This window comes from Danio aesculapii, chromosome 23 (assembly GCF_903798145.1).
Source record: "Danio aesculapii chromosome 23, fDanAes4.1, whole genome shotgun sequence".
NCBI lineage: Eukaryota > Metazoa > Chordata > Actinopteri > Cypriniformes > Danionidae > Danio > Danio aesculapii.
In genome coordinates, this window is record NC_079457.1 from 1,320,119 (window position 1) to 1,346,928 (window position 26,810).

Here is a 26,810-nt window from a genome sequence, read left to right on the forward strand (position 1 = left end):
TAGTTTAGTCCGTCTCCCGCTCAGTTTAACTTAGGAGTGTACCACAACATAGAGAGAGGGGTTGGGTTTGTTTTTATTATTGATAAAATAAAAACCAAGACTTTTCTTCATCATTTTAACGCTCAGTTACCACACATTATGTGTTATATTTAACTACACATGATTTAAAAATAATTTTCACAGAGTGAAAAATAAAATTACGTCAATGTTTGTAAACATCGGTCGTTAAATGGTTAAATATTCCTCTGAGGGAGGAAGCGGCAAAATAAGTGTTTGAAATGTTTTGTCGTTTATTTCATGTATCAATCAAACATGCAGGCGAAGAGGTATAAAAACTAAAATAATCCGCGATGACTTTCTTGATTACTGTTTCGCGGTATTTTCGCTTGCCGTTGTTGTCATGGTGAGGAGGAAATATGGCGTCAGACGCCGCAACTCTTCACAAACTCTACGGATTTATGCATATTAATGCTGTTTAACGACAACATTTCATCAAAACACAGATATTATAGCATGATATGCCTGTTAAGGGTGAGTATGTGTTTGGTTTTATAACTCATTGTTTCGAACTGACCGTTTATCACTGCTAGAAACTAACAAGTTACGTGAGTTTCATTCAGATTTCTGAGATTTTACTAAACGCTATTAACGTTAGCTTTTAGGTGTTATTTCTGTAATATATTTGACAAACTACTCTTAGTTTTGTCATATATAAAGATATACAGTTATATTTAAATGCAACTTTAAACTATTTATGGTTGACATTTTAATATATGGCATAATTTGCTGTTTTAATCATGTTTTTCCATCGTTCTGTCTTAATTTATAGTTGGCAAAACCATCAGAAACACTAATGTATACCGTCATAGACATTTATCGTGTTTTAGGATAAGACACTGCTTATAAATAGCGTAAAATTAAGAATACTAATATCTTACTACTACTACTAAACTAGCAACTCCCACCAATTTTAATGAAAATATTAACGTTTGTTTGTTTGTTTGTTTGTTTGTTTGTTTGTTTGTTTGTTATATTACACGGGCCTGTTCTTGACTTTTTTTCTGTCTTTTTCCTAAACATTCCTAAAACTAAGGAGATGGTTATTGATTTTAGAGAGAGAACACAAAGCAAAACTCATCCCACATTAATTAATGGGGAGCAAATTCAGTTAATAACAAGCTATAAATATTTGGTTTAAACATTGTTTAAAATAAGAGTTTTTTAACACTGTGAATCCAAATACAGTTTTAGAGTTTTTATCTAAAATAAATAGTAAAACCATTAGTATAATCTGTCTCTAGTTCAGTTGAAGTCAGAATTATTTCGCCCTCCTTTGAAATTTCTTCTTCAAATATTTCCCAAATGATGTTGAACAGAATCAGGAATTTCTCACAGTATTTCCTCTAATATTTTTTCTTCTGGAGAAAGTCTTATTTGTTTTATTTCAGCTAGAATAAAAGCAGTTGTTAATAGTTTTAAACTCATTTTAAGGTCAATATTATTAGCCCCCTTCAGCAATATTAGTTTTGGATTGTCTCCAGAATAAACCACTGTTATACAATGACTTGCCTAATTACCCTAATTACCCTAGTTAAGCCTTTAAATGTCACTTTAAGCTGAATACTAGTGTCTTGAAGAATATCTAGTCTAATATTATGTCCTGCCATCATGACAAAGAGAAAAAAGTCCTTATTAGAAATGAGTTATTTCATTCATTCATCCATTTTCTTTTCAGCTTAGTCCCTTTATTAATCCGGGGATTAATTAACCACAGCGGAATGAACCGCCAACTTATCCAGCACATGTTTCACGCAGCGGATGCCCTTCCAGCTGCAACTCGTCTCTGGGAAACATTAATACACACCCATTCACACTCATACACTACGGACTTACCCAATTCAGCTGTACTGCATGTGTTTGGACTGTGGGGGAAACCGGAGCTCCCGGAGGAAACCGACGCATACGCAGGGAGAACATGCAAACTCCACACAGAAACAACAACTGACCCAGCCGAGGCTCAAACCAGCAACCTTCTTGCTGTGAGACGACAGAACTACCTACTGCGCCACTGCATCACCCTAGAAATGAGTTATTAAAACTATTATAATTAATTGGGAAAAAAATATACAGGAGGTCTAAAATAATTCAAGAGAGCAAACAGTTCTGACTTCAACTGTACATTTTGTTGCCATGAAAATGGCCATAGAAGCTGACATAGCAAATAACTGTTCACATACAGGGTCTCTGTTGTTTTTGCAGATCTGGGAACTGTGACCTCACACTGACCTCATGCCCACTCAGCCTCCCGCTGCCGTCCGTCCACGTCATGGCACTCGAGCCAAACGTAAAGACCCGGTTTCCAGCATACTGGCAGCTCGTCCGCAAACCGTGACCCCGTCTGCACAAAACACAGAGGAGGACATCAGCAGGTTTGTCTTGACACGTTTCTCTTACATCCATGCACTAGAGCTGGCCAATATTACAAAAATCTCCGATCACCGTGTAAGTCATTTCATATCCTGATAGTGATATATATCACGATAGAGAACCACTTCTGTAAATTAATCAATCATTTATATTCAGCTAAAGATAATTATAAAGATTATAAAGATTAAGATAAAGATTATTTTTGTTCAACACATTTCCAATCATAATAGTTTTAATAACTCATTTCTAATAACGAATTTCTTTCATCTTTGCCATGATGACAGTAAATAATATTAGACTAGATATTCTTCAAGACACTAGTATTCAGCTTAAAGTCACATTTAAAGGCTTCACTAGGGTAATTAGGGTAAAGTTAGGGTAATTAGGCAAGTCATTGTATAACAGTGGTTTATTCTGGAGACAATCCAACACTAATATTGCTGAAGGGGCTAATAATATTGACCTTAAAATGAGTTTAAAACTATTAAAAACTGCTTTTATTCTAGCTGAAATAAAACAAATAAGACTCTCTCCAGAAGAATAAATATTAGAGGAAATACTGTGGAAATTTCCTAAATCTGTTCAACATCATTTGGGAAATATTTGAAGAAGGAGGGTGAATAATTCTGACTTCAACTGAATGTTTCAGGCTGAGAGGTGTGATGGAGCGTCTGCAGACAGACAGACGGGTCAGTGAGAGAGAGACGGGTGATGAGTTCAGTCTCACTGCTGAGCTGAGGTGGAGAATTAACCAGCTGGAGAAGGAGAAATTGGAATGCACCTCCAAACACAATGAACAGGTGCGTCAGACACACACACAAACAAACATGGACTGGCAGATTTTATTCAAAGTGAATTCAAGCTGTACATTGGTCATGTTATCGGCTGTTCACACATTAAAACACAAGGAATGCTCAAGGCACGTCACTGTTATTACGGAAATGTAGATGCTTTGTCTTGGACCCTAGAGCCACATTTGCATACACTGAACGAAACAGACAACACAAATCAACACAAACATTCAGAAATGACATATTTAACAGTCTAACTGATGTAGGTAAAAACGATTTCTTAAAACAATTGTGTGTATGTGTACACAGGCAGCCGATATCGTCTACCAGAGGGCAGTAACTCGTACTCATAAAATAAACTATGCAAGGGTCAGCTAATATTTTAATAGCTTCGTCAACAACTGATTGCTCATTGAAAGATTCTTAGTATCGATATTCCCTTTCCCTGTGTGAAAAATGATGAACTTGTGTGCAAAAAACATGATATGCAAACAGCCCCTAATACCTGCTAAATCAATTAATTTATGTATTATTATTTATTTATTAGTAGTAGTATTACTTAATTAAAACATAGCAAATAAGTCAAAAGAATACCACAAGTAAAACAATTTACCTAATTCAGTATATTTTTTTATATTTAATTAAATACAATTAAGGGTAACACGGTAGCACAGTAGGTAGTGCTGTCACCTCACAGCAAGAAGGTTGCTGGTTCAAGCCTCGGCTCGCTGGGTGAGTTGGCTTTTCTGTGTGGAGTCTGCATGTTCTGCCTGCGTTTACGTGGGTTTCCTCCGGGGGCTCCGGTGTCCCCCACAGTTCAAACACATGCGGTACAGGTGAATTGGGAAGGTTAAATTGCATATAGTGTATGTGTGTGAATGTTTCCCAGAGATGGGTTGCAGCTGGAAGGGCATCTGCTGTGTAAAACATATGCTGGATAAATTGGTGGTTCATTCCGCAGTGGCGACCCCGGATTAATAAAGGGACTAAGCTGAAAAGAAAATGAATGAATGAATGAATAAATAAAATTAAAATGATTTACAATTAGGTATTATTACAATTAATTATATTTTAGTATTAATAGAAATGCCATTTTATATATATATATATATATATATATATATATATTTAATTCAAAATTGGATAAACTAAATTGGTTGTAGTGTATGTGTGTGTGTGTTTACTGAGAGTTGTACTCTTGAGTGCTGGGTTGTGGCTGAAATTGATTACGTAATTCAGAAAACATAATTCCTTACTGTGCAGCTCAGGTAATGTGTGTGTGTGTGTGTGTGTGTACAGGTGTCTCAGTGTGAGGCTCAGGTCGCTCGGTTGCGTGCGCAGGTGGAGCGCGGCGAGGCGCAGCGGCAGACGCTGGAGTACGATGTTGCAGTGGCGAGAAGAGACGCAGCGGCGGAGAGGAGAAACGCAGAGGAGAAGATCAACCAGCTGACAAAACACAATCACAGGCTGGACGGTACGTGCGTGTTTTTGTGTGTGTGTTTGTTAGGCCTATAGTCCTCACATGTCTGATGTTTATTAAAGCAGGGGTGCCCAAATTCGGTCCTGGGGATCCGGTGTCCTGCAGAGTTTAGTTCCAGCCCCAATCAGACACACCTAAGCAAGCTAATCAAGCTCTTACCAGGCTTTCTAGAAACATCTGTGCAGGTGTGTTGAGGCAAGTTGGAGCTAAACTCTGCAGGACACCGGCTCTCCGGGACAGAATTTGGGCACTCTTGACTTGAAGGGGCCATTCGCCCATAGATTTAAATTCAAATTTACTCATCCTTCACCTCATCTGCTTGATTTAATTAATTTGTTTATATTTAATTAGTATTAATTGTAACAATATTAGTAATAATACAAATTCCTATTGTGTGTGTATATATATATATATATATTTATTTATTTATTTTTTTTTTTTAAGTTTGAGTAAAATGCATTATATATAATGAAATGTTTTTAGTATAAGACCTTTTATTACATATAATGCATTTTACTCATTGCTTAAATATATAAAAATCATACCCACTCAAATAATTAACTTGTCAGCTTACTTCATGTTAATATGTAAATAAATTTACAAATACAATGTGTAGTTATAGTTAAGTAAGAAATCTCATTAATATAATACTTCTCTCGTCTGTTCTGGCATTTATTTATTCATTTATTCTCTTACTTTTTAAAAAATACATTTAAATGTTGTTTTATGTTATATAATTCAATTAATATTAAACTTAATCAATGAAAAACGTCAATCCTCCACTTGTTCTAAACCTGTCTGTGTTTCTTTCTTCTGTTGAGCACTGATGAAGATGATAAACTGAAGAATGCTGCAAACAACAGCCATTGACTTCCATAGTATTTTTGCTGAAGATGCTGCAAATTCCCTGGAATTCTTCAGATTATCTTGTTTTGTGTTCAACAGAAGAAAGAAACTTATAAAACTCATAACCACCTGAGTGTGAGTAAATGAAGAAATTGTCATTTTAGTGTGAACTATCCCTTTAATTAAATGTCAAGACATTTCTCTTTGTAAAAATTCTGGGAAATATAAAAACCCATTTTAGGATGAGCCGTTGTGCGATCCTGATATTGAGCATCTGTGTGTGTAGTTCTGAGCTCAGAGCTCCGTCAGAGAGTGTCAGATCTTCAGAGGTCTTTAGAGATAACCCAGAGAGCCAGAGAAGATGACCTGCAGGGCCTCCAGGCGGAGCTGCGTGAGAGAGACCGTCTGCTGCTGACTGCAAATGCTGAGATTGACAGGCTGCAGGATGAAAAAAGCCCACTAGAGGCACTCATACAGGTAAACATGACAAATATTATTCAGTCATTCATTCATTTTCCTTCGGCCACAGCGGAATGAACCACCAACTATTCCAGCATATGTTTTACACAGCTTCAACCTCTTCCAGCTGCAACTCAACACTGGGAAACACCCATACACACTCATTCTCACACACACACTCACACACTACGACCAATTTAGTTAATCAGTTTCCCTATAGCGCATGTGTTTGGACTGGAAACTGGAGCACCCGGAGGAAACCCACGCCAACTTGGTGGAGAACATTCAAACTCCACACAGAAACACCAACTGACCAATCCAGGACAAGAACCAGCGACCTTCTTGCTGGGAGGCCACAATGCTAACCACTGAGCCACCGTGCTGCCATGACATATTATAGTGATATTATTAATATATTTTGTAGTGTTAAATTAGTGTTGTGTGTGTGTTTTAACAGGAGCAGAACGACACTCTGCATCAGCTGAAATGTGAAATGGAGAGAATGAAGAGAGACGGAGAGAAAGACTCAGAGAAACTGAAGCGTAAATCCACCGAGCTGAGCCGCATCACAGAGAGAGAGGAGAAACTGCGCTCTGATCTGGAGGTGATTTAGGGAGGACATTAGGGAGGACGCCAACTGACCCAGCCGAGGCTCAAACCAGCGAACTTCTTGCTATGAGGCGACAGCACAACCTACTTCGCCACTGCGTCACCCACAGCTTAACATAGTTCTAGTAAAGTCCAGATTTCAGAGTTGAAGTTCAGTTTCGTTCAGTTCAGTGTGGTTTAAATTTCACTGCTGAGAGTTGAAGTCTTGACACAATTTAATTAACAATGGCTACGCCACTCTTAAGTTAAAAAATAAGGTACATAGGTCATGGTAATTGAGCTTTTTATTCTGTAAAAGTCTGGGAATTAGACATTTTGCATAGAGTGGGAACCAGGGGTGTTGCTAGACATAAAGCTCTACTGGGGCACGGGCCCCCTAACAACAGCTACGACAACAAATTGGTACCCTTTTATAAATTGCAACAGAGAGTAACATGTTTATTCTGGGATTACCACTCTTAATTGATACATGATAGTTTCTGCTTCGTTTATTCCTCTATGGCAGGGCACCGCACCAAAATTCATCCCGCCACGGCTACATTACATCTTCTCATTCAAAACATTCAGTCGTTGATTCTCTTTTTTTTAAATGGCGGGTGATAATCGCACCAAAACTTAATAAAAGGTAAATGAATTATAACAGCGTGAACTATTCTGTTATCGTAGTAGTGCTGTGTGTTAAGGTGACGTGCTGACTGACTGGCTGACTGACAGGGCTGCGCAATGCGTGAAGCCAGCAAACACGATGTAGCTTTCGGTTCTGATGAACACAGTTTCCGTATTATTAAACTATATAGATTATCTATGGCTCTGCATACAATGACTTTATCTTGCTGGAGTTTATAGCCGTTTCACTTTACTTCAGGACGCATTAATGCCGCTCTGTAGGTCTATTGGAGACCTAAATATTCCTAGCCAATCTAATAAATGTTGAAGACATATTCGTTACATAAATACACTAAATCACAGTTCAGCAGTGTTTATTTGAGAGCGCACAATAAAATCTGCCCTTGAGCAGCGTATATTTGAGGGCGTGCAAAACGTTTTGTGCACAAACAGAGGAAATCGGCACACAACACTTGTATTACATGACTTGTAATACTGCGCTCATAACATTTGTCATTGTAATAACGCCATAGGTAGTTGGAAGATCTGTGTAAATGGCCTGCCACCACAGCTAGAAAAAAATCCTAGAGGAAACACTATACATTACATGTAAAGAAAATTGTAACTCAAAGCATTTACTGGGGCACTGGCTATTTTTACTGGGGCACATTTTTACTCTCTTAAAACTGAGTTTCCTGTGAGGGTTGGGTTTAGGGATAAGGTTGGGGAGGGCAATAGATAATACAGTTTGTACAGAATAAACACAATGGAAATTTGTAATTTGGAGGAGACCGCCTTCTCTGTTGCTGCACCCAGGTTATGGAATGCTCTCCCCTAATCTGTAAGAAATGCGTACACTAGCTAGTTTTAAGAAGATGCTAAAAACTCGTCTTTTTAAAAATCTTTTTTAAGACTGCATTTTTAGATTTTTGATTATTCTAATGTGTACAAATTTTTACGTATACTTGTATTTTATTGCATGTTTGATTTCTCTGTTGTTGTAGCACTTTGGGTTTTAGAAAAGCACATTATAAATAAAATATATTATTATTATTATTATAGAATGACCCCACACTCATAAAAACAAACCTGTGTGTGTGCAGGCTGCTCTGCAGAAGGTGAAAGTGCTGGAGCAGAGTGTGGAGTCTGAGCGAACAGCACACCTGCAGTCCAAATTCAGCTCCGAGATCATCCAGGTAACGAGACATGAACCAGTATCAGATTCTGACGGTATGATGACCTTGGATAAAAATATCATGGTATTGTGATCACTGCTCTAAAATAAGCTCTTTTTAATGTTTGGATAATAAACAACAAACCCCCCCACCCACCCGTGAACGCATTATATTTTATTTTAAGAAACGTTTATAATACTTTGGAGCAGTAAACGTGTCAGGCTGAGTAATTAAAGTAAATCATTGACTTCTGCTGTCTTTAAGAGTTTCAGAAACACAGATTTCTCTACAGCTTGAAAAGACATCTTTGGAGATCTTTCTTTTCTGTGGATATACAGTAAAGCCTCTGCACTGTTCAGCTCTACAGCATGCTGGATGTTGGTGCACAAGAGTTGTGTTTTTAGATGTTTGCTGAATCGTGGGCTGACCAGTAGGATTGGGTACCGAAACCCGGTCCCATTATAGCACCGAATCAGCATATGATTTTCAGTGCCTAATTTTGGTGCCACAAGGACGTAAGAAGCATCAAGGGGTGCATCAAAAACTCACATAGGTACGCCTTGTAACACCATCTTTAAACATTTAATTCTAAACAACTTTGAGGAGTACGGACCGGCGATGTCAGGTGTTTGTTCTTGTTGCTTAGGGAACGGACGCATGCAACGCACACAGTACAGCGCATTCGGTGAGCGAGAGTGACTCTCTTCAAATCAACACACATGGTCACGTTCATCAAATTTGCTTAAACTAAGCGTTCTAAAGCGTATTTTACAAGCAAGGATTCTGACACAGCAACTTGTGAAGCAGATGCTTTACAAAAGTTGCGTGTAAGGGGGAAACACGTCAAACTTAATGACACATTTGAGGGCTCATGAGCAACTTAAAGCACCTGAAATTACATGAAGCTCGAATAGCGTGATGATGCAATGACGTTAATCACTATAACCTGTAAGACGGATCATGAAAGGAACATTCAAAAAGCAACTCATGTAAACACCTTGATCATATTATTGTCTTATTCAGAAGGCAAATGATTATATCACTGATGACCGTGTAAACACAGTCACAATTCCCAACCCTAGAAAAAAGGAGTTCAGTATTTTGCTGACAGCCTTTCCACAGGTTAGTAGTAAGCTAATGTAGTTTCATAATGCAAATCGTAAATTCATGCTAACCCACAAATGAAGGAAATATATTCATGTAATTCAAATACATAAAATATGAGTTGATGTTTACTTTAAACTTTAATTATATTCTTCTATTTAAATTATTTTTTAAAAGATTTTGTCAAATAAAAGATTTTTCTAGAGTCGTCCACCATCATTTTGTGGCTCAAAAGTATCGGTACAGGCACAGTTTTGGCACCAGTACCATTTTAAAAGTATCAATTTAGCACCGGTATGAAAATAACTCCAAACGATACCCAACCCTACTGACCAGTAGCTTTTGATGTGGGACTCCTTTTCTGTTGGAGATACTGTTGCCCTAAAAACTTAATAAAAAACATGTAAACAAACATATACTGTAGGAATGGTATAAAGGAAAAGTTTAGCAGTTTTAAAACCTTGACTTTTCTAAAACATGGTAAACCTTGAAACCAGTTATCGTCCCATACTAGGTAACGCACATGTGTTTATCAGTGTGTGTTTGTGCTTGTGTGTGTGTGTGTGTGTGTGAGAACAGATGCGTATGAGAGATCTAGAAGATGCTCTGGAGGTGGAGAAGAACACCCACGCTGAGGTCTCGTCCAGTCTGGAGGCCTGGAAGCAGAAGTGTGTGGAGGTGGAGAAATCAGTGGCTCACGAGAGGGAAAAATCACATCACATGAGCCTGAACATCACACAGTAAGATCAAACACTCCAGCCTTTATTTCAGCATTACACCACAGCCCGTCATGCTCTGTGGGAGTTATGGGAGGTTATTAGTTATTGAGTCTATTTATGTACATATGTAAGTGTGTGTAAATATATATTTATTCAGTTTTCTTGTTAAATTCAGTCATTTGATTAACTAATATGCAAATTCGGGATTGAGTCACAGCTGGATCAGTTGGTGTTTCTGTGTGGAGTTTGCATGTTCTCCCCGTGTTGGTGTGGGTTTCCTCCGGGTGCTTCGGTTTCCCCCACAGTCCAAACACATGCGCTATAGAGGAACTGATGAACTAAATTGGTCGTAGCGTAGGAGTGTGTGTGTGAATGTGTGTTTCCCAATACTGGGTTGCAGCTAGAAGGGCATCCGCTGTGTAAAACATATGCTGGAGTAGTTGATGGTTCATTCTGCTGTGGTATTTGTGGCATATGTTATTTATTTACAATACAGTTAGGAAAGCACTATTTTTTTTCTTGTAGTAGAGATATTATATGAGAGATTTGCTTTGTTTAGCAGACAGTTTAATTAAATTGGATTTGCATTGTAAGGCTTTAATTAAAGTTGCATTATATTTTATTTCATGTTTTATTTACTAAACTCCTTAAAGTATTCAAGATAAATCTGCAAATCTTACAAAATTATGTGCAGAAATTATAAACAGTTTATTGCCATGATGACAGTACATAATAGTACATAATTGTTACATTATAAGTTCCCCAAACAACCCATAATTTCAAACTCGGTCGTGAAAAATGTGAGAAAAAGCTGGATGAATTTTGTTATTAAAATCACGGATGTGTTGTTGATGTCTTTCAGATTAGAAAAGGATCTCCTGACCATGAAAACGGACCTGACTGCTCAGCTGGAGAAGGAGAAAGCCGCATCTGCTGAGCTGATTGGTCAGTTAGAGCAGGAGAAGGTGGAGTCAGAACAGCTGTCAATCAAACTGCAGGAGCAGGAGAGGGTGGAGTCAGAGCAGCTGTCAATCAAACTGCAGGAGCAGGAGAGAGTGTGGAGCGAGAGACAGCAGGAGGTATAACACTCACTTTGTTTATATTATTAGGCATATGTAGTTGTATGTGTTAGGAATGAAATGTGCTTATTTTTATATACAGTCGAAGGCAAAGTTAGGTGAAATAATTACTGTGAAATATATTATTTTTCTCAAATTTTCCCAAGTGATTTTTAACAGCAAGGATAACGTTCACATTTTTTTACTGGTGAATTTCTTATTTATTGTAGTTTGGTTGGAATAAAAATAGAAAATAAAAAATGTAAATGTGTTTTAGGTGCAGGAGGCTCTTGTCTGTGTTCAGCAGTCGTATGATGGTCTGTTGAGTGAAATTGATCAGGTCGTACAGCAGTATCAGCAGCAGGGGGCGGCACACACTTACAGCACCGGTCAGCATTGATTTACTTCTCATTAACACTGTTTTTACCCTGTTTATCACAGTAAGCTGTTTGGTGTATTCTCTGTTGTATAAAGTGTGTTTGTGTTTTAGGTCAGGGAGGAATATGCAACCCATTGGATGTCCTGCGACAAACACTACACCACTACAGCACACAGGTACAACACACACACACTAAGCTGCATTCTAGCGTAGTGCTATAGCTGGTAGCGTTGAACAGAAACAGTGATGAAGGATAAACTAATGTGTGTGTGTATCTGTGTGTAGGTGCAGGAATCTGTGATAGTGATGCAGAAGATAAATCATGAGAACAAATTGAAGGATGAAACGGTCACTGAGCTCCAGAGGAACATCCAGGTGTGTTTGAGTGTGTGTGTATGTTTGTTTGTTTGTGTGTGTAGTTAGGGCTGCATGATATTAGAAAAATAAACTTTCATTGAAATAATTTATTTTCCTGCCATACACATATTGCGATATTGATTGTAATTTGACCAGGTTAATTTACAAGCTCTATTTGGAAAGAATTAATAATTCTAGATTCTCACACAGTAACAGACGTTAAATAAACTAATGCAAATTATACAATTTCTGTAACTTTTTGATTAAACTTTGCAATGACTCCACAAATCAACTGTGACTCCTAGTAACTAATCTCGATTCGACATTGCAGATCCTGCGATGTGACTATTGTGGATGCGCACGTCGCGATATTGATACTGAAACCATATATTGTGCAGCCAAAGTGTGTGTTTCTGTGTTTATCATTGTTCTGCTGAACAACAGAAATGATTTATGGATTAGGGCTTAAGGATATAACATAAAAAGTATCAATCATAATAATCCATATTGTTTGATATTGATAATTATTGACATTTTTATAACCTTTAAAAAAACAAAAGCTAAAAATAAATAAAATTGAAAACCTGTAACCATTGTATTTTTAATTTAACTACCTACTCAGTTTATTAGAACAAGCAAGATTTTTTTTTTGATTTGTTTCAACAGACAAGCACAACATGCAGTTTAATCAAACATGTCCTTTCTTGTGTTATATTCAAATTCCCAATGGTCCCAATGAGCAATGCAATGAAAAAACAGCTTTAAAAACATGCATAATATTTAAAAAGCATATAGAAAATAATTAATACAAATAACCAGTTGCATCTAAAAAATATCAGAGATGCTTATGTAAATTAATATAATTTTGCATTAAATTATATAGATGTCAGTCGCAACTCAATATATTTGCAATCACAAATAATTTTAGAAGTAAAATATTTAAAGGCTTAATTTTAGGGTTTGGTTAAAAGTATATAATTCATTACAATACAGTGATCATGATGAGAGATAAACCTTAGAGTTTTTAGAAAGTATTTTCACAGCTGAAGAACAGAGAAAGTAAAGGTTCTGGAAATAAACCTTCCTCAAACTATAGTTAATAATATTACGTCAAATTTTTAATCAGGCTTTAGAAAGCAACATTGCACTACTACAGCGGCTTTAAAAGTACTAAACGACTTTATTGAATCTGTTCTCACTCAAAATCATTGTGCTTCCATGTTGATTTTGATTTATCCGAAGCATTTGATATTGTTGATCACACCTTGTTTATAAAACGTCTCGTATGTATTGGATTATCTGAACATGCTGTTGTTGTATGTTGATTTACATATTACCTTTTGAATCGAAATGAGTGTGTGCAAGCGGATGGCTTTGTTTCTAGTCTATTGAAGGTAGCTAAAGGTGTACCACAGGGTTTGGTATTAGAGCCTCTTCTTTTTTACTATATATAAATAAATATTGATCAAATTGTCAAAAATACATACTTTTTATTACTACGCTGATGATACAGGTATATACACAGCTGCATCTACACCCAATCTGGCTCTTTCTCAGTTACAGATCCCTTTTAATGTAGTTCAACATAATTTATTTGCGTTGAAACTAGTTTTAAATGCTGATAAAACAAAGCATGTTGTTTTCCAAGTTAAAATAAATTCATCCAAATATCTGTTCTATTACTACTACTCAAGGTTCAGAGATCTAATTAGTCTCCTAGTACAGGTATCTAGGAATTTTAATTGATGACACCCTTTCCTTTGGCCCTTATGTTCAGCAATTGGTGAAAATTCAAAGTGATTTTAGGCTTATTTTAGAATTAATCTCGCCTTGCTTTTAATGCTAAAAAGAAGCTTATTACTGCAACTTTTATGTCTGTATTGGACTATGGCAATGTTATTTATATGCATGCATCTTCTGAGAGTTTGAATGCTTTAAATACTGTTTACGATGGTGCACTGAGGTTTATAACAAATCTTAAATCCCTCACTCATCATTGTTTGTACACTCGAATAGGATGGTCTTCTTTGTCCACTCGTAGTCTAAAGCATTGGCATATCTTTATTTATAAATCTATTCTGGGTTTACTCCCCTCATATCTCCAAACTTACATTTGTAAAATTCCTGCATTTCGTTGCCTTGTACTTGTACATGTGTGATGACAATAATTTGAATCTAATCTAATCTAAAAAGCGGTCTCTAACTTTAGCCGTCGGTCTCAGGAAGTTTATTTATTGACTGTACCAGTGGTGCATACTGAAACGGGAAAACGACTTTTAAATGTGCAGCAGCAGCTTTTGCATGGAATAACCTCCAAACTAAGTCGCAGTTTAAAGAGTTGGTTTCACTACATGCTTTTAGAAAGATTTTACATGGTTTGGAGTTTGAAACATTGGCCTGTAGATGTTCTGAATAGTTTTTAACTCCCATTGTATGCATGTTTTGATGGATGAATGATGTTACCTGTTATTTGTTTTGTTTGTTTGTTTGTTATACTGCCTAATCTTGGCCAGGACACTCTTGTAAAAGATATTTTTAATATCAATGTGCTTTTCCTGGTAAAATAAAGGTTATAATAATAATAATAATAATAATAATAATAATAATAATAATAATAATAATAATAATTAAAACACCTGATGATCATATTTGAAATTCTATGTTTTCTATGCTTATATGCATAGCTTTGTTTTTTATAATATTTCACATTTTTATATTTTGTGCTATTTTCTTGAGCTATATTCTTCAATTCTAACATTTTACGTATTGTATATTTGGTCTTTTCCAAATATTTCCAAATGTTTGGTATTTTCTGTAGCTATAGCTTCTACTTCTACATCTAAAATCATCTGTGTTTTTCTTCTACTTCTCTATTATTTGCATTCTTTATTGATTTTATTTTAGATTTCACAGGTCACAGGCGGTTGCATTAGCATTTCACTGCATATCTACTGTTTATATGAAGTATTACATTTATTTTTTGAATTATTAATTAAAATAATAAAAGATAATCCAATCAACCAAAGTTGCTTTTGAAGGGTATAACGCCCCAAGCCTAGGGGAAAACAACATGGGCATAATAAACGCAAAAACAAATGTGTTGGGGTGGTGGAGTTCCCAAACATTACCTTAATGCAAAAGATCACCTTCGCTCGACAACCAAACTCGGACACTCAGTTAAGAGTAATTGAATAGATTGATTATAGAAAAAAGTAGTAATTTTAAATGAGCATCTCTTCAAAATAACAAACAGACGAATCTATAAAGTAAATGAACTTAATTACCTATAAATATTTAAAGAAAAATACAGGAAGCTTCCTCCCTAAACATAAACATAGTCAAAAGTAATCAACTAAATAGGCAGGCCACCCCTACAAGCTCAAACTCTCATAAGGAGTTGAACGTATGAACAATGGTAACAAGTTTGAATGCTGGTCATCGGCCGGAGGGGTAAGGGAAATCCAGGAGCTCCACTCACCGCAACAGTCGCAGCACAAATGAGCTCTCTGAACCCTGCTGGAAGCTCCTTTTTATACAGGCCTCCGAGACCAGCAGCCAATCAGAGCACGAATCACGCCGGTATGGGAGCCTATGGGATAACAAAAAAAAACAACAAGGCGGGACAAAGAAAAAGCACATGCAATACGTGATAAACAATAAATAGTTTAGTCGTAACAAAGGAGAACATCTCTACAGTCAAATGCTGAAATAACTTTATTTGATTATTTAAAAGTGTAAACCAGGGGTCACCAATCTCGGTCCTGGAGGGCCGGTGTCCCTCAAGGGTTTAGCTCCAACTTGCCTCAAAACACCTGCCTGGGTGTTTCAAGTATACCTAGGAAGACCTTGATTAGCTTGTTCAGGTGTGTTTGATTAGAGTTGGAGCTAAAATCTCCAGGACACCGGCCCTCCAGGAACAAGTTTGGTGACCCCTGGTGTAAACTATCATGTGACTAAAGACATATTGGAGATCTTGGTCATTTAAAAATGTACATCAAGTGTGTGTTTTTCTGCAGGAGTGTGAGGCTCGTGGAGTGTGTGCTAATGAAGAGCTGAAGCGTTTGCGTGTGTGTGTCGCTGATGCCGCCACTGATCTGCGCAGACTCACACAGCAGCTTCAGGAGGAGAAAACGCAACACGCACACACACATGCACAGATGAACACACTCCATCAGCGGCATCACTCTGAAGACCAGGTACAGTGTGTAAAGCTGTCGTCTAGCTCATCATCATGATTTAATCAGTGAAGTGGCCCCGTGATTGAGTTCATCTGCTGGTGTAGGAGAAGCTGATGTTCCTGCACACGCTCTATCAGCGTCTGATCGCCGGCTGTGTGCTGGTGACGCCCCCGCACTGCATGCTGGGTAGCTTCTCGTGGGCGGAGCTTAGCGCAGTGGTGCAGGAGCATGTGGACACGCTGACCTCTGACCTCTCCGCAGCCAATCAGAAGGTGAGAAGGGCTTTGTGGGAAGGATTTGTTGTAGATGTACAGTCCTGAAGAATCAGCTGTGTGCGTGTGTATAGGTGTCGTATCTGGAAAAGGTGTCTGAGGGGAAATCAGCGGCGCTGGAGAGTGTGAGAACACAACTGAGACAACGAGAGGAGAGCTGGGGCAAGCAGAGAGAAGATCTGAACACGCAACACACACACACCAACAACCAGCTCCAGATGAAGATACAGGTACACAGACACACACGCACACACACACACCAACAACCAGCTCCAGATGAAGATACAGGTACACAGACACACACACACACACACACCAACAACCAGCTTCAGATGAAGATACAGGTACACACACGCACACACACACACACACACACACACACACACACACACCAACAACCAGCTTCAGATGAAGATACAGGTACACAGACACACACGCACACACACACACACCCAATAACCAGCTTCAGATGAAGATACACACACACACACACACACACACACGCACACCCACAACTAGCTTCAGATGAAGATACAGACACACACACACACACACCAACAACCAGCTTCAGATGAAGATACAGGTACACACACACACCCACAACCAGCTTCAGATGAAGATACACACACACACACACACACACATACACACACACACACACACCCACAACCAGCTTCAGATGAAGATACAGACACACACACACACACACACACACACACACTCACACACACACACCCACAACATGCTTCAGATGAAGATACACACACACACACACACACACACCCACAACCAGCTTCAGATGAAGATACAGACACACACACACACACACTCACACACACACCCACAACCAGCTTCAGATGAAGATACAGACACACACACACACACACACACACACCCACACCCACAACCAGCTTCAGATAAAGATACAGACACACACACACACACACACACACACACACACACACACACCAACAACCAGCTTCAGATGAAGATACACACACACACACACCAACAACCAGCTTCAGATGAAGATACAGACACACACACATACACACACACACACACACACACACACACACCAACAACCAGCTTCAGATGAAGATACACACACACACACCAACAACCAGCTTCAGATGAAGATACAGACACACACACATACACACACACACACACACACACACACACACAACCAGCTTCAGATAAAGATACACACACACACACACACACACACACACACACACACACACACACACACACACACACACACACACCCACAACCAGCTTCAGATAAAGATACAGACACACACACACCAACAACTAGCTTCAGATGAAGATACAGGTACACAGACACGCACGCACACACACACACACACCCACACACACCCACAACCAGCTTCAGATGAAGATACAGGCACACACACACACTAAGAATCAGTTCCAGCTGAAGATACAGGTACACACACACACAACCAGCTTCAGCTGCAGATGTAAGTACACAGCCATGCACACGTAAACATGTCTTTTTTTAAATTAAGTGCATTGCATTATGGGAAGCCGCTCCTCTCACATGTAGCTTCATTGTATCATCAGGATGTGAGCCGGCAGCTGGAGCAGGCCGAGGGGCGTGTCCTGTCTTTGGAGCGCGCTCAGTCTGAGCAGGAGCAAGAAGGGATGCGTCTGCAGGGGATAGTGAGCGCATCTGACCAACAGAAAGTGTGTCTGCTAGCGGCCTGCGGTTTGCTAGCAGGTTGTGTGCGCGGTCTGAGACAACAGGTGAGCAATTCCATGCTAATGTCAACCTCTCTATGAAAATTGTTCATGACGCTCTATTCACTAAACCTACACACATGTCTGTCCCCACAGCTTGAAAAGTAGATTTTTCACCATAGGTGCCCTTTAAATTGTGATTTTAAATGACATTTAATAAAGCAATAAAATGATGCATTTTCAAATAACTTTTAAATGTATAAATAAATAGACAATTTTATAAGATGTTTACTGAAAGGGCACTCTTTTCTATAATTTAATATTAATATTATGGCTCTTCTGAGTGTGCCAGTTTAGGTTCAGTTTAACACACAGTTCATATTGTTTTATTATAATGTGTTAAAGTGTCATGTTGGGGGCGTGTCTACAGTTCGCTGATTTAGGGGTGTGTTGCTTCACATGTAAATTAGTTTCGGCTTCCCGCCCAATGTAACAAGGGGGCGGAGCCATGAGCTCACCCGCTCTGTGTTTGCAACAGAGTCAGACAGGAAGACTGAGAGAAGGAGCAGGAGTGAGAGGATCAGCAATCAGTCGTACCTGTACGACTCGGACACAAACACAGCCAACTGTGTGCAAGTTTCAAGTGCCGAGCTTGTACACAGAGACTAATAACCACGAACACTGAATTAACTTTGACCGAGGCACCGGATGCGCCGCTCGAAGCAGCGACACGGCAGAAACGTGAAGTGTCCCGAATTGTCGCGCCACGCATTTTAGAATTCTAAACATAGGTTTCTATCAGGGTACACACAATGGCGCTTCAAGTTGGCAGCGGTCCGCGGCGCCCAGCCGTCGACTTGAAGCGCCGTTGTGTGTACTCTGATAGAAATCTATGTTTAGAATTCTAAAACGCATGGCGCTGCGTCAGGTACAGCAGCACCTAGTTAAGATCACAGGGAGCTTCTGGGATTGTGAGAAATGCAAACGGCTGAAGTATAAGGTAGACTCAATGAGAAGTACACATGTTTGCAAACCTACCTAAAGATACAACCAATAATTCCGATTAGAGCGATAATGTGGAGATTATTGCTCTTGTGTTGAGCCCAATGAGCCTTACATCTAAAAATAGAGCTAGCGTGTTCCTTTAGTGATATCGCTTCGACTCACGCTGAAAATGGCGGACGTGAATCAACAAACTGAGGATATGATGACGCGCCTGTCAATCAATATTGGTGGGCGGGGGGACCGCTCTCCTACGTAAAGTTGCGCTCGGTCTGAAAACCGATCCAATTGGTCCACCGTTTTTATGTTGTTAAATTAAAAAAAAAAGCACTGGGTGTGTTTATATCACCCCAATATGACGGTCTATACACCATACATGCACATATGTCTTTTACCATAGGTGCCCTTTAAATCATGTTTTAAAATGTTGATTAATCAATAAACAATTAAAACATGTATTAGTAAATCATGCAGATTTTAAATGGCTTTTTAAAAAGGCTTTTGACAAATGCTTTTCTCTGTATATTTACGACTTGCCTTTCTTGTGATTTTGCTACATGCTTTTCTCAAGTTGAAAATAAATCAAGTTAAATGCCATTGGACAGTCCACAGGTGGGAGCAACCAATCAACATTCACTTCAAGTAGAGCTAAACCCTCTCTCGCTTTCAAATGAAATGTGCACCGTCATTAGACAGAGACAAAACCATAGCTCATTTTAGCGGGAGTTTAAAGATCAGCGAAGTGACTCAAATATTAGGGCAATGTGAAGGTGTTTGGAGATGGTTTGTGGATGATTTATTAGCTTTAGCTGATTTCTGTTAAAGAAATTCTCATCTGGATTATCACTGTCTGTATAGAAAAGTTTTACAGTTGAGGGGTGACGTTACTGCGGTCAGGACAGCTAAGTCAAAAGCACCTCCAAAGTCTTCGCAGAAGCACCCAAGTCCTCCATTGTCTCCAGAATAAACCACTGTTATACAATGACTTGCCTAATTACCCTTACTTTACCCTAATTACCCTAGTGAAGCCTTTAAATGTCACTTTAAGCTGAATACTAGTGTCTTGAAGAATATCTAGTCTAATATTATTTACTGTCATCATGGTGAAGATGAAATAAATCAGTTATTAGAGATGAGTTATTAACACTATTATGATTAGAAATGTGTTGAGAATCTGCTCTCCGTTAAACAGAAATTAGGGAAAAACTAAACAGGGGTGAATAATTCTGACTTCAGCTCTGTGTTTTGGGTTTTTACTGTGAATGTCACCACCGTAATGCTGTAATTGCTCAGGTGTGTTTGCTGGCGATGCAGAAGGCCATGCTGCAGGAGCGAGTGTGTGACGCACAGATCCTGAGGTCAGAGGTCAGCAAGCTGCTGCATGCGCTGGCTGGCGGTGAGGTCAGAGGTCATGCCGTGCATCGGTTTCGTGTGTGTGTGATGGCAGTGCTAGCGTTGGGTCGTCTGCGGGCTCTGGGTCGCAGGTCTGCAGTGATGTTCAGGGTGCCGCTGCGCTTTAGGACGCAGACGCTGGTGTGTGTGAACGAGCTGAAGACCAGAGAGGAAGAGGAGGAGAAGAACAGCAGAGTGATGAAGACACTCTCAGACTCTGAGCTGCTCGCCCTCATTCACTCCTCCATGGAGGAAGTACAGCAGGAAATGAAGAGAAGCGGTGAGAAGAAGCTTTTACAGGAAATGTGTTGTGTTGTGTTGTGTTGTGTTGTGGCTGAAGGGCATAGTGCACTGGTCTCTAGTATACTTGGTTCTGATTGGTCAGTCTCATCATTCCCCAATAACAAATGGTTAATCCGAGTACTACCAATCATCCTGACTTGACCATTAGTATATATACATCGGCCACTTTATTAGGTACTCCTTACTAGTACCAGGTCGGACCCTCTTTTGCCTTCAGAACTGCTTTAATCCTTCATGGCAGAGATTCAACAAGCTACTGGAAATATTCCTCAGAGATTTTGCTCCATATTGACATGATAGCATCACACAGTTGCTGCAGATTTGTCGGCTGCACATCCATGATGCCAATCTCCCGTTCCACCACATCCCAAAGGTGCTCTATTGGATTGAGCTCTGGTGACTGTGGAGGCCATTTGAGTACAGTGAACTCATTGTCATGTTCAAGAAACCAGTCTGAGATGATTCACGCTTTATGACATGGTGTGTTATCCTGCTGGAAGTAGCCATCAGAAGATGGAGACACTGTGCTCATAAAGGGATGGACATGGTCAGCAACAATACTCAGGTAGGCTGTGGCGTTGACACCATGCTCAATTGGTACTAATGGACCCAAAGTGTGCCAAGAAAATCTCCCCCACATCATTACACCACCAGCAGCCTGAACTGCTGATACAAGGCAGGATGGATCCATGCTTTCATGGTGTTGAGGCCAAATTCTGAGCCGAGCATCTGAATGTGTCAGCAGAAATGGAGACTCATCAGACCAGGCAACGTTTCTCCAATCTTCTATTGTCCAGTTTTGGTGAGCCTGTGTGAATTGTAGCCTCAGTTTCCTGTTCTTAGCTGACCGGAGCGGCACCCGGTGTGGTCTTCTGCTGCTGTAGCCCATCCGCCTCAAGGTTGGACGTGTTGTGTGTTCAGAGATGCTCTTCTGCAGACCTCGGTTGTAACGAGTGCTTATTTGAGTTACTGTTGCCTTTCTATCAGCTGGAACCAGTCTGGCCATTCTCCTCTGACCTCTGGCATCAACAAGGCATTTGCGCCTACAGAACTGCCGCTCACTGGATATTTCCTCTTTGTTGGACCATTCTCTGTAAACCCTAGAGATGGTTGTGCGTGAAAATCCCAGTAGATCAGCAGTTTCTGAAATACTCAGATCAGCCCGTCTGGCACCAACAACCATGCCACGTTCAAAGTCACTTAAATCCCCTTTCTTCCCCATTCTGATGCTCAGTTTGACCTGCAGCAGATCGTCTTGACCATGTTTACATGCCTGAATGCATTGAGCTGCTGCCATGTGATTGGCTGATTAGAAATTTGCATTAACGAGCAGTTGGACAGGTGTACCTAATAAAGTGGCCGGTGAGTGTAATAATAAATATGAATAAAGATAAATATTTGTAATATATGAAGAGCTTTTTGTGATGCAAAAGTACAAAATATCATGAATAATAAATCATTATAATTAGCAAGCGAAGCAGATGCCCAGACTGAAGTTTAACAAATCAGTGGATTAATTTGCACAGATTAATTGTTTGCCTAAAGAATAAGAAGCAAAATTACCCTTGTACATTTGAATTTTTCCCCAAGCTTTACATTATATTGATTTTAAAAGCACAAGCCCGCTTTTAAAGCCCTGAAAATGTGTGTGTGTGTGTCAGGTGGTGTGAAGGACTCTGGTTTGGCGTCGGCGGCTCAGATCGGCTGCAGGAAGCTATTGGAGCGGCTTCTGATCGATGTGGACTCACACTGCGCTGGGCATTATGGGAAGGACTCATTGTCACGGCGACTGGGGGATGGACTGAACGCGCTCACAACTGACCTGAGCACTGAACACAACTACTGTAACAGCGAGGTAAACACTGCCTTCTCCACTGCAAACAATGAGCATCTAAACACCAGAAATAAATACAGGATGTACAGGTGCAGTGAAGCGCTTTGAAATGTGCCTTTGTGTTTGATTTAAACTGAAACGTGGGATGCATTTACACTGCATGCTTCAAGTGACCCAATTCTAATTTCCCCATGTGGCACAGATGGGATTTGGCCCACGTATATGTGTAAGCAGGAAAAAATCAGGTGATTTCTGATTTACTCATATCAGATTCAGGCCTCGTTTATATGTGGACATTTATCAGACATGCATCATATACATCCGCTTAGGTCTGCAGTGTAAGCAGGTAGATCAGATTTTCACCTGTCAATGTAAGTCACACACTATTAAAATACAGCAGCAAACGATGTCAACTTCATTTCAGCTTTAATTTGGGGAGAGAGTTCTGCACAAGTCCCAAACCCTAAATCTTATACCCTAAATCTCAAGTTAATGCATATAATGACATGCATATATGCGAGTGTGAGTGCAATATATCCTCAGAGTAAACAATATAATTTAAAATTAAACTAAAAAATATAAAATATATTATATATTTTCTATCCTCAATTTCAACAAATCAACTTGTAAAAAAAATGCTTTGACAGCAGTGTCAGGAGAAAAATAAATAACACAAGGTACTATATACTGTGTGTGTGTATGTGTGTATGTGTATATATATATATGTGTGTATATAAGGCTTGGGCGGTAATATGGTATAGCGTGGGATCTAAAAATAGCAACGGTATCAGTTTTAATACCGTCATAAAAACAATGCACTTATATAGGAGAATATTAAATATTTTTACTTAATGCCTAAAAATGTGCATGTGTGATTGTCATCACGGGACAGTGTGGAGGAGAGAGAGAGAGGTGAGGTAAGATGGTGAGTCGCGCACCAAGTGACCTGGTCTTGAAAAAAAGGACACAACCTCTGCAGTTTGGCAGTCTTTTGGGTTTCGACGGAACGAGAAGGGAGACGTGGTAAATACGAACTAGTGGTCTGCATTCCTGCTGCTGTACTGCGTACATATATGTATATGTATATGTATATGTGTATATATATATATATGTATATATGTATATGTATATATGTATATGTATATATGTATATGTATATATGTATATGTATATGTGATATGTGTCAAGACTTTTGGCAGATAGTATATATATATATATATATATATATATATATATATATATATATATATATATATATATATATATATATATATATATATATATATATATATATATATATATATATATATATATATACTATCTGCCAAAAGTCTTGACACATATCACATATACATATACATATATACATATACATATATACATATACATATATACATATACATATATACATATATATATATATATATATATACTATCTGCCAAAAGTCTTGTTGCCTATCCAAGTTTTAGAAACAACAAATAATTACTAGATTTCTAGTTTATGATTTGGTATCAGAAGTGTCTTATATGAAAGGCAAAGGCCTCTAGATGACGCTTATTTGACCACAGTAAAATCTGATCATGTCTTGATGTTGACTGATTTGATTAGGACAGTAAGGTCTGACTCTGCTTAGACAGAAGTCTGGTCACTGAAGCTTCAATAATGTCCAGTATAGAATATGTGCTCATGCTGCAGTGGAAACAGAATGAATATTGTGTCTGACTCCATCATGAGCTTGGAGGACTGCATCCATACATCTCTGCAATGACTCAAATCACTGATTAATAAAGTCATCTGGAATGGTGAAGAAAGCCTTCTTGCAGGACTCCCAGAGTTCATCAAGACTCTTTGTGTTCATCTTCAACGCCTCCTCCTTCATCTTACGCCAGACGTGCTCTATAATGTTCATGTCTAGTGACTGGGCTGGCCAATCCTGGAGCAGCTTGACCTTTGCTTTCAGGAGCTTTGATGTGGAGGCTGAAATATGAGGAGCGCTATCCTGCTGAAGAATTGTCCCTCTCCTGTGGTTTGTAATGTAATGGGCAGCACAAATGTCTTGATACCTCAGGCTGTTGATGTTGATCATCCACTCTGCAGATCTCTCGCACGCCCCCATGCTGAATGAACTCCAAACCATGATTTCTCCTTCACCAAACTTGACTGATTTTTGTGAGAATCTTGGCTCCATGTGGGTTCCAGTAGGTCAGTATTTGTGATGATTGGGATACAGTTCAACAGATGATTCATCTGAAAAATCTTTCTGCCGCTTTTCCAAATAATCAACTAGAAGTCGAGTTATTATCTGTTGCTCTTACAAATGGGATCCACCACAAGCTATTTGTCAGGTAGTGTATACTGTATATGCTACAAAAAAAAACTTCGGAAAGGCTTGTAAGAACCCTCTAAGGAGTTTTTGCAGTCTCTCTACATGGACGACTAGATGTATGTATGTGTTTGTGTGTGTGTAGGTGATGGTGGCGTCTCTTCAGAAGCACATCCTGCAGTTCACACAGCGTCTGCATTCAGCGGAGGTCGAGCGCAGAAACCTGAGACTGGAGATCTCCCGCATCAGACGCACAAACACCTGCGACGACACACACACCGTGAGTAAACACAGATCCTCTTTAAATATTACAATGCATTTAAGTCTTACTGAAGCAAATCAACAAGTGTATCACAGCCTCAATGAAAATATGAAGCAGCAGAACTGTTCTCAACACTGATGATCATCTTATTTATTGATCAGCAAATTCTCATATCAGAGAGATCTCTGAGGGATCATGTGCCACTGAAGACTGCATTAATAATGAGGAAAATTCAGCTTTACTGAAATAAATTACATTTGACTATACATTCACATAGAAAACAGCATTTTATATTATAATAATATATTGGGCTGCTCGATTTATGTAAATAAATCCACTATTTTAATCAGTATTGCAAGATTCATTCAAAAGCAGTGAGTGATTTTGTCCTTGTGTTTTGTTCTTTGATTAATAATAAGCACAGTCAACAGCATGGATCCAGTGTACTGTTACACATGCATTTGTATTCTCAGCTCTTTGTTCATTTACGGTGTTGCCAGATTGGGTGGTTTCCCGGCCAATTGGGCGGTTTTAAATTTGATTGTGTAGGTAAAAATGGCATTGGCAGGTTGACAATTTTTGAAATGTAAATATTATATGCTACTTATTTACCGAACATAACTGTGTGTGTGCTGCTACTCCATTCAGTTAGTAGTGACCAGTGCATAGTGCAAACTGTGTGGGTCCACCAGCAAGAGAAGGTGAAGGAAAGGAAATTACGTGCACGTGCATCACGCAGCGCCTGCAGTTACACTCACTACGGTTTATCACAACACTGCCTGAACAAACACAGAAGCGTTTTCTGATTGACAAACAACACCTAATTATGTTCAAAAGAATTTAAAATGCCAAAAGGGATGAATTTATACCACATTTACAAAGTAAAACATACTCTAATAGTGTAATGTACTCAACAATAAGTGCAGTGTGAGGGTGAGAGGGGACAGTGTTTTGATGTGATCTGGTTATGTTGTGGTTCTGTGACTGCTGGTGATGTTTGCTGTATGATTAAAAATATATAACAGTTAAAGTAACTAGGTTAATTTCATTTTAAATAAATTAAAAGTAAATGAGATGTAAATCTAATATTTAGGGATTTTTTTTGTGCGTTTGGGTTGGAAAAAGCCAGCTATATCTGGCAACACTGTTCATTTATTCATTCATTCATTCATTTTCTTTTCGGCTCAGTCCCTTTATTAATCAGGGGTCGCCACAGCGGAATGAACCGCCAACTTATCCAGAATATGTTTTACACAGCGGATGCCCTTCCAATTGCAACCCAACACTGGGAAACATCCATACACTCTCATTCACACACATACACTGCAGCCAATTTAGCTTATTCAGTTCCACTATAGCGCATGTGTTTGGACCGCAGCACCTGGAGGAAACCCATGCCAAAATGGGGAGAACATGCAAACTCTACACAAAAATGTCCACTGACCCAGTCGGGGCTCGAACCAGCGACCTTTTTGCTGAGATGTGACAGTGCTACCCACTGCGCCATCGTGATGCCCACACTTGAT

General features: G+C 39.0%; 1 protein-coding gene across 1 annotated transcript in view; it reads left to right on the forward strand.

Annotated features, from left to right (window-relative positions):
* Positions 1 to 259: 259 nt before the first annotated feature.
* LOC130217006 (coiled-coil domain-containing protein 171) overlaps positions 260 to 26,810 on the forward strand; it is a 33,117-nt gene continuing 6,566 nt past the window's right edge. The window contains exons 1-19 of the mRNA XM_056448978.1: positions 260 to 531; positions 2,260 to 2,429; positions 3,077 to 3,227; positions 4,518 to 4,692; positions 5,831 to 6,021; positions 6,461 to 6,607; positions 8,322 to 8,414; positions 10,077 to 10,237; positions 11,079 to 11,295; positions 11,552 to 11,663; positions 11,765 to 11,829; positions 11,939 to 12,028; positions 16,027 to 16,206; positions 16,293 to 16,460; positions 16,535 to 16,690; positions 18,051 to 18,233; positions 20,463 to 20,841; positions 22,526 to 22,719; positions 25,168 to 25,302. Coding sequence (XP_056304953.1) covers positions 2,290 to 2,429; positions 3,077 to 3,227; positions 4,518 to 4,692; positions 5,831 to 6,021; positions 6,461 to 6,607; positions 8,322 to 8,414; positions 10,077 to 10,237; positions 11,079 to 11,295; positions 11,552 to 11,663; positions 11,765 to 11,829; positions 11,939 to 12,028; positions 16,027 to 16,206; positions 16,293 to 16,460; positions 16,535 to 16,690; positions 18,051 to 18,233; positions 20,463 to 20,841; positions 22,526 to 22,719; positions 25,168 to 25,302 — 2,937 coding nt within the window. The 5' untranslated portion in view covers positions 260 to 531; positions 2,260 to 2,289. The remainder of the gene's footprint in view (positions 532 to 2,259; positions 2,430 to 3,076; positions 3,228 to 4,517; positions 4,693 to 5,830; positions 6,022 to 6,460; positions 6,608 to 8,321; positions 8,415 to 10,076; positions 10,238 to 11,078; positions 11,296 to 11,551; positions 11,664 to 11,764; positions 11,830 to 11,938; positions 12,029 to 16,026; positions 16,207 to 16,292; positions 16,461 to 16,534; positions 16,691 to 18,050; positions 18,234 to 20,462; positions 20,842 to 22,525; positions 22,720 to 25,167; positions 25,303 to 26,810) is intronic.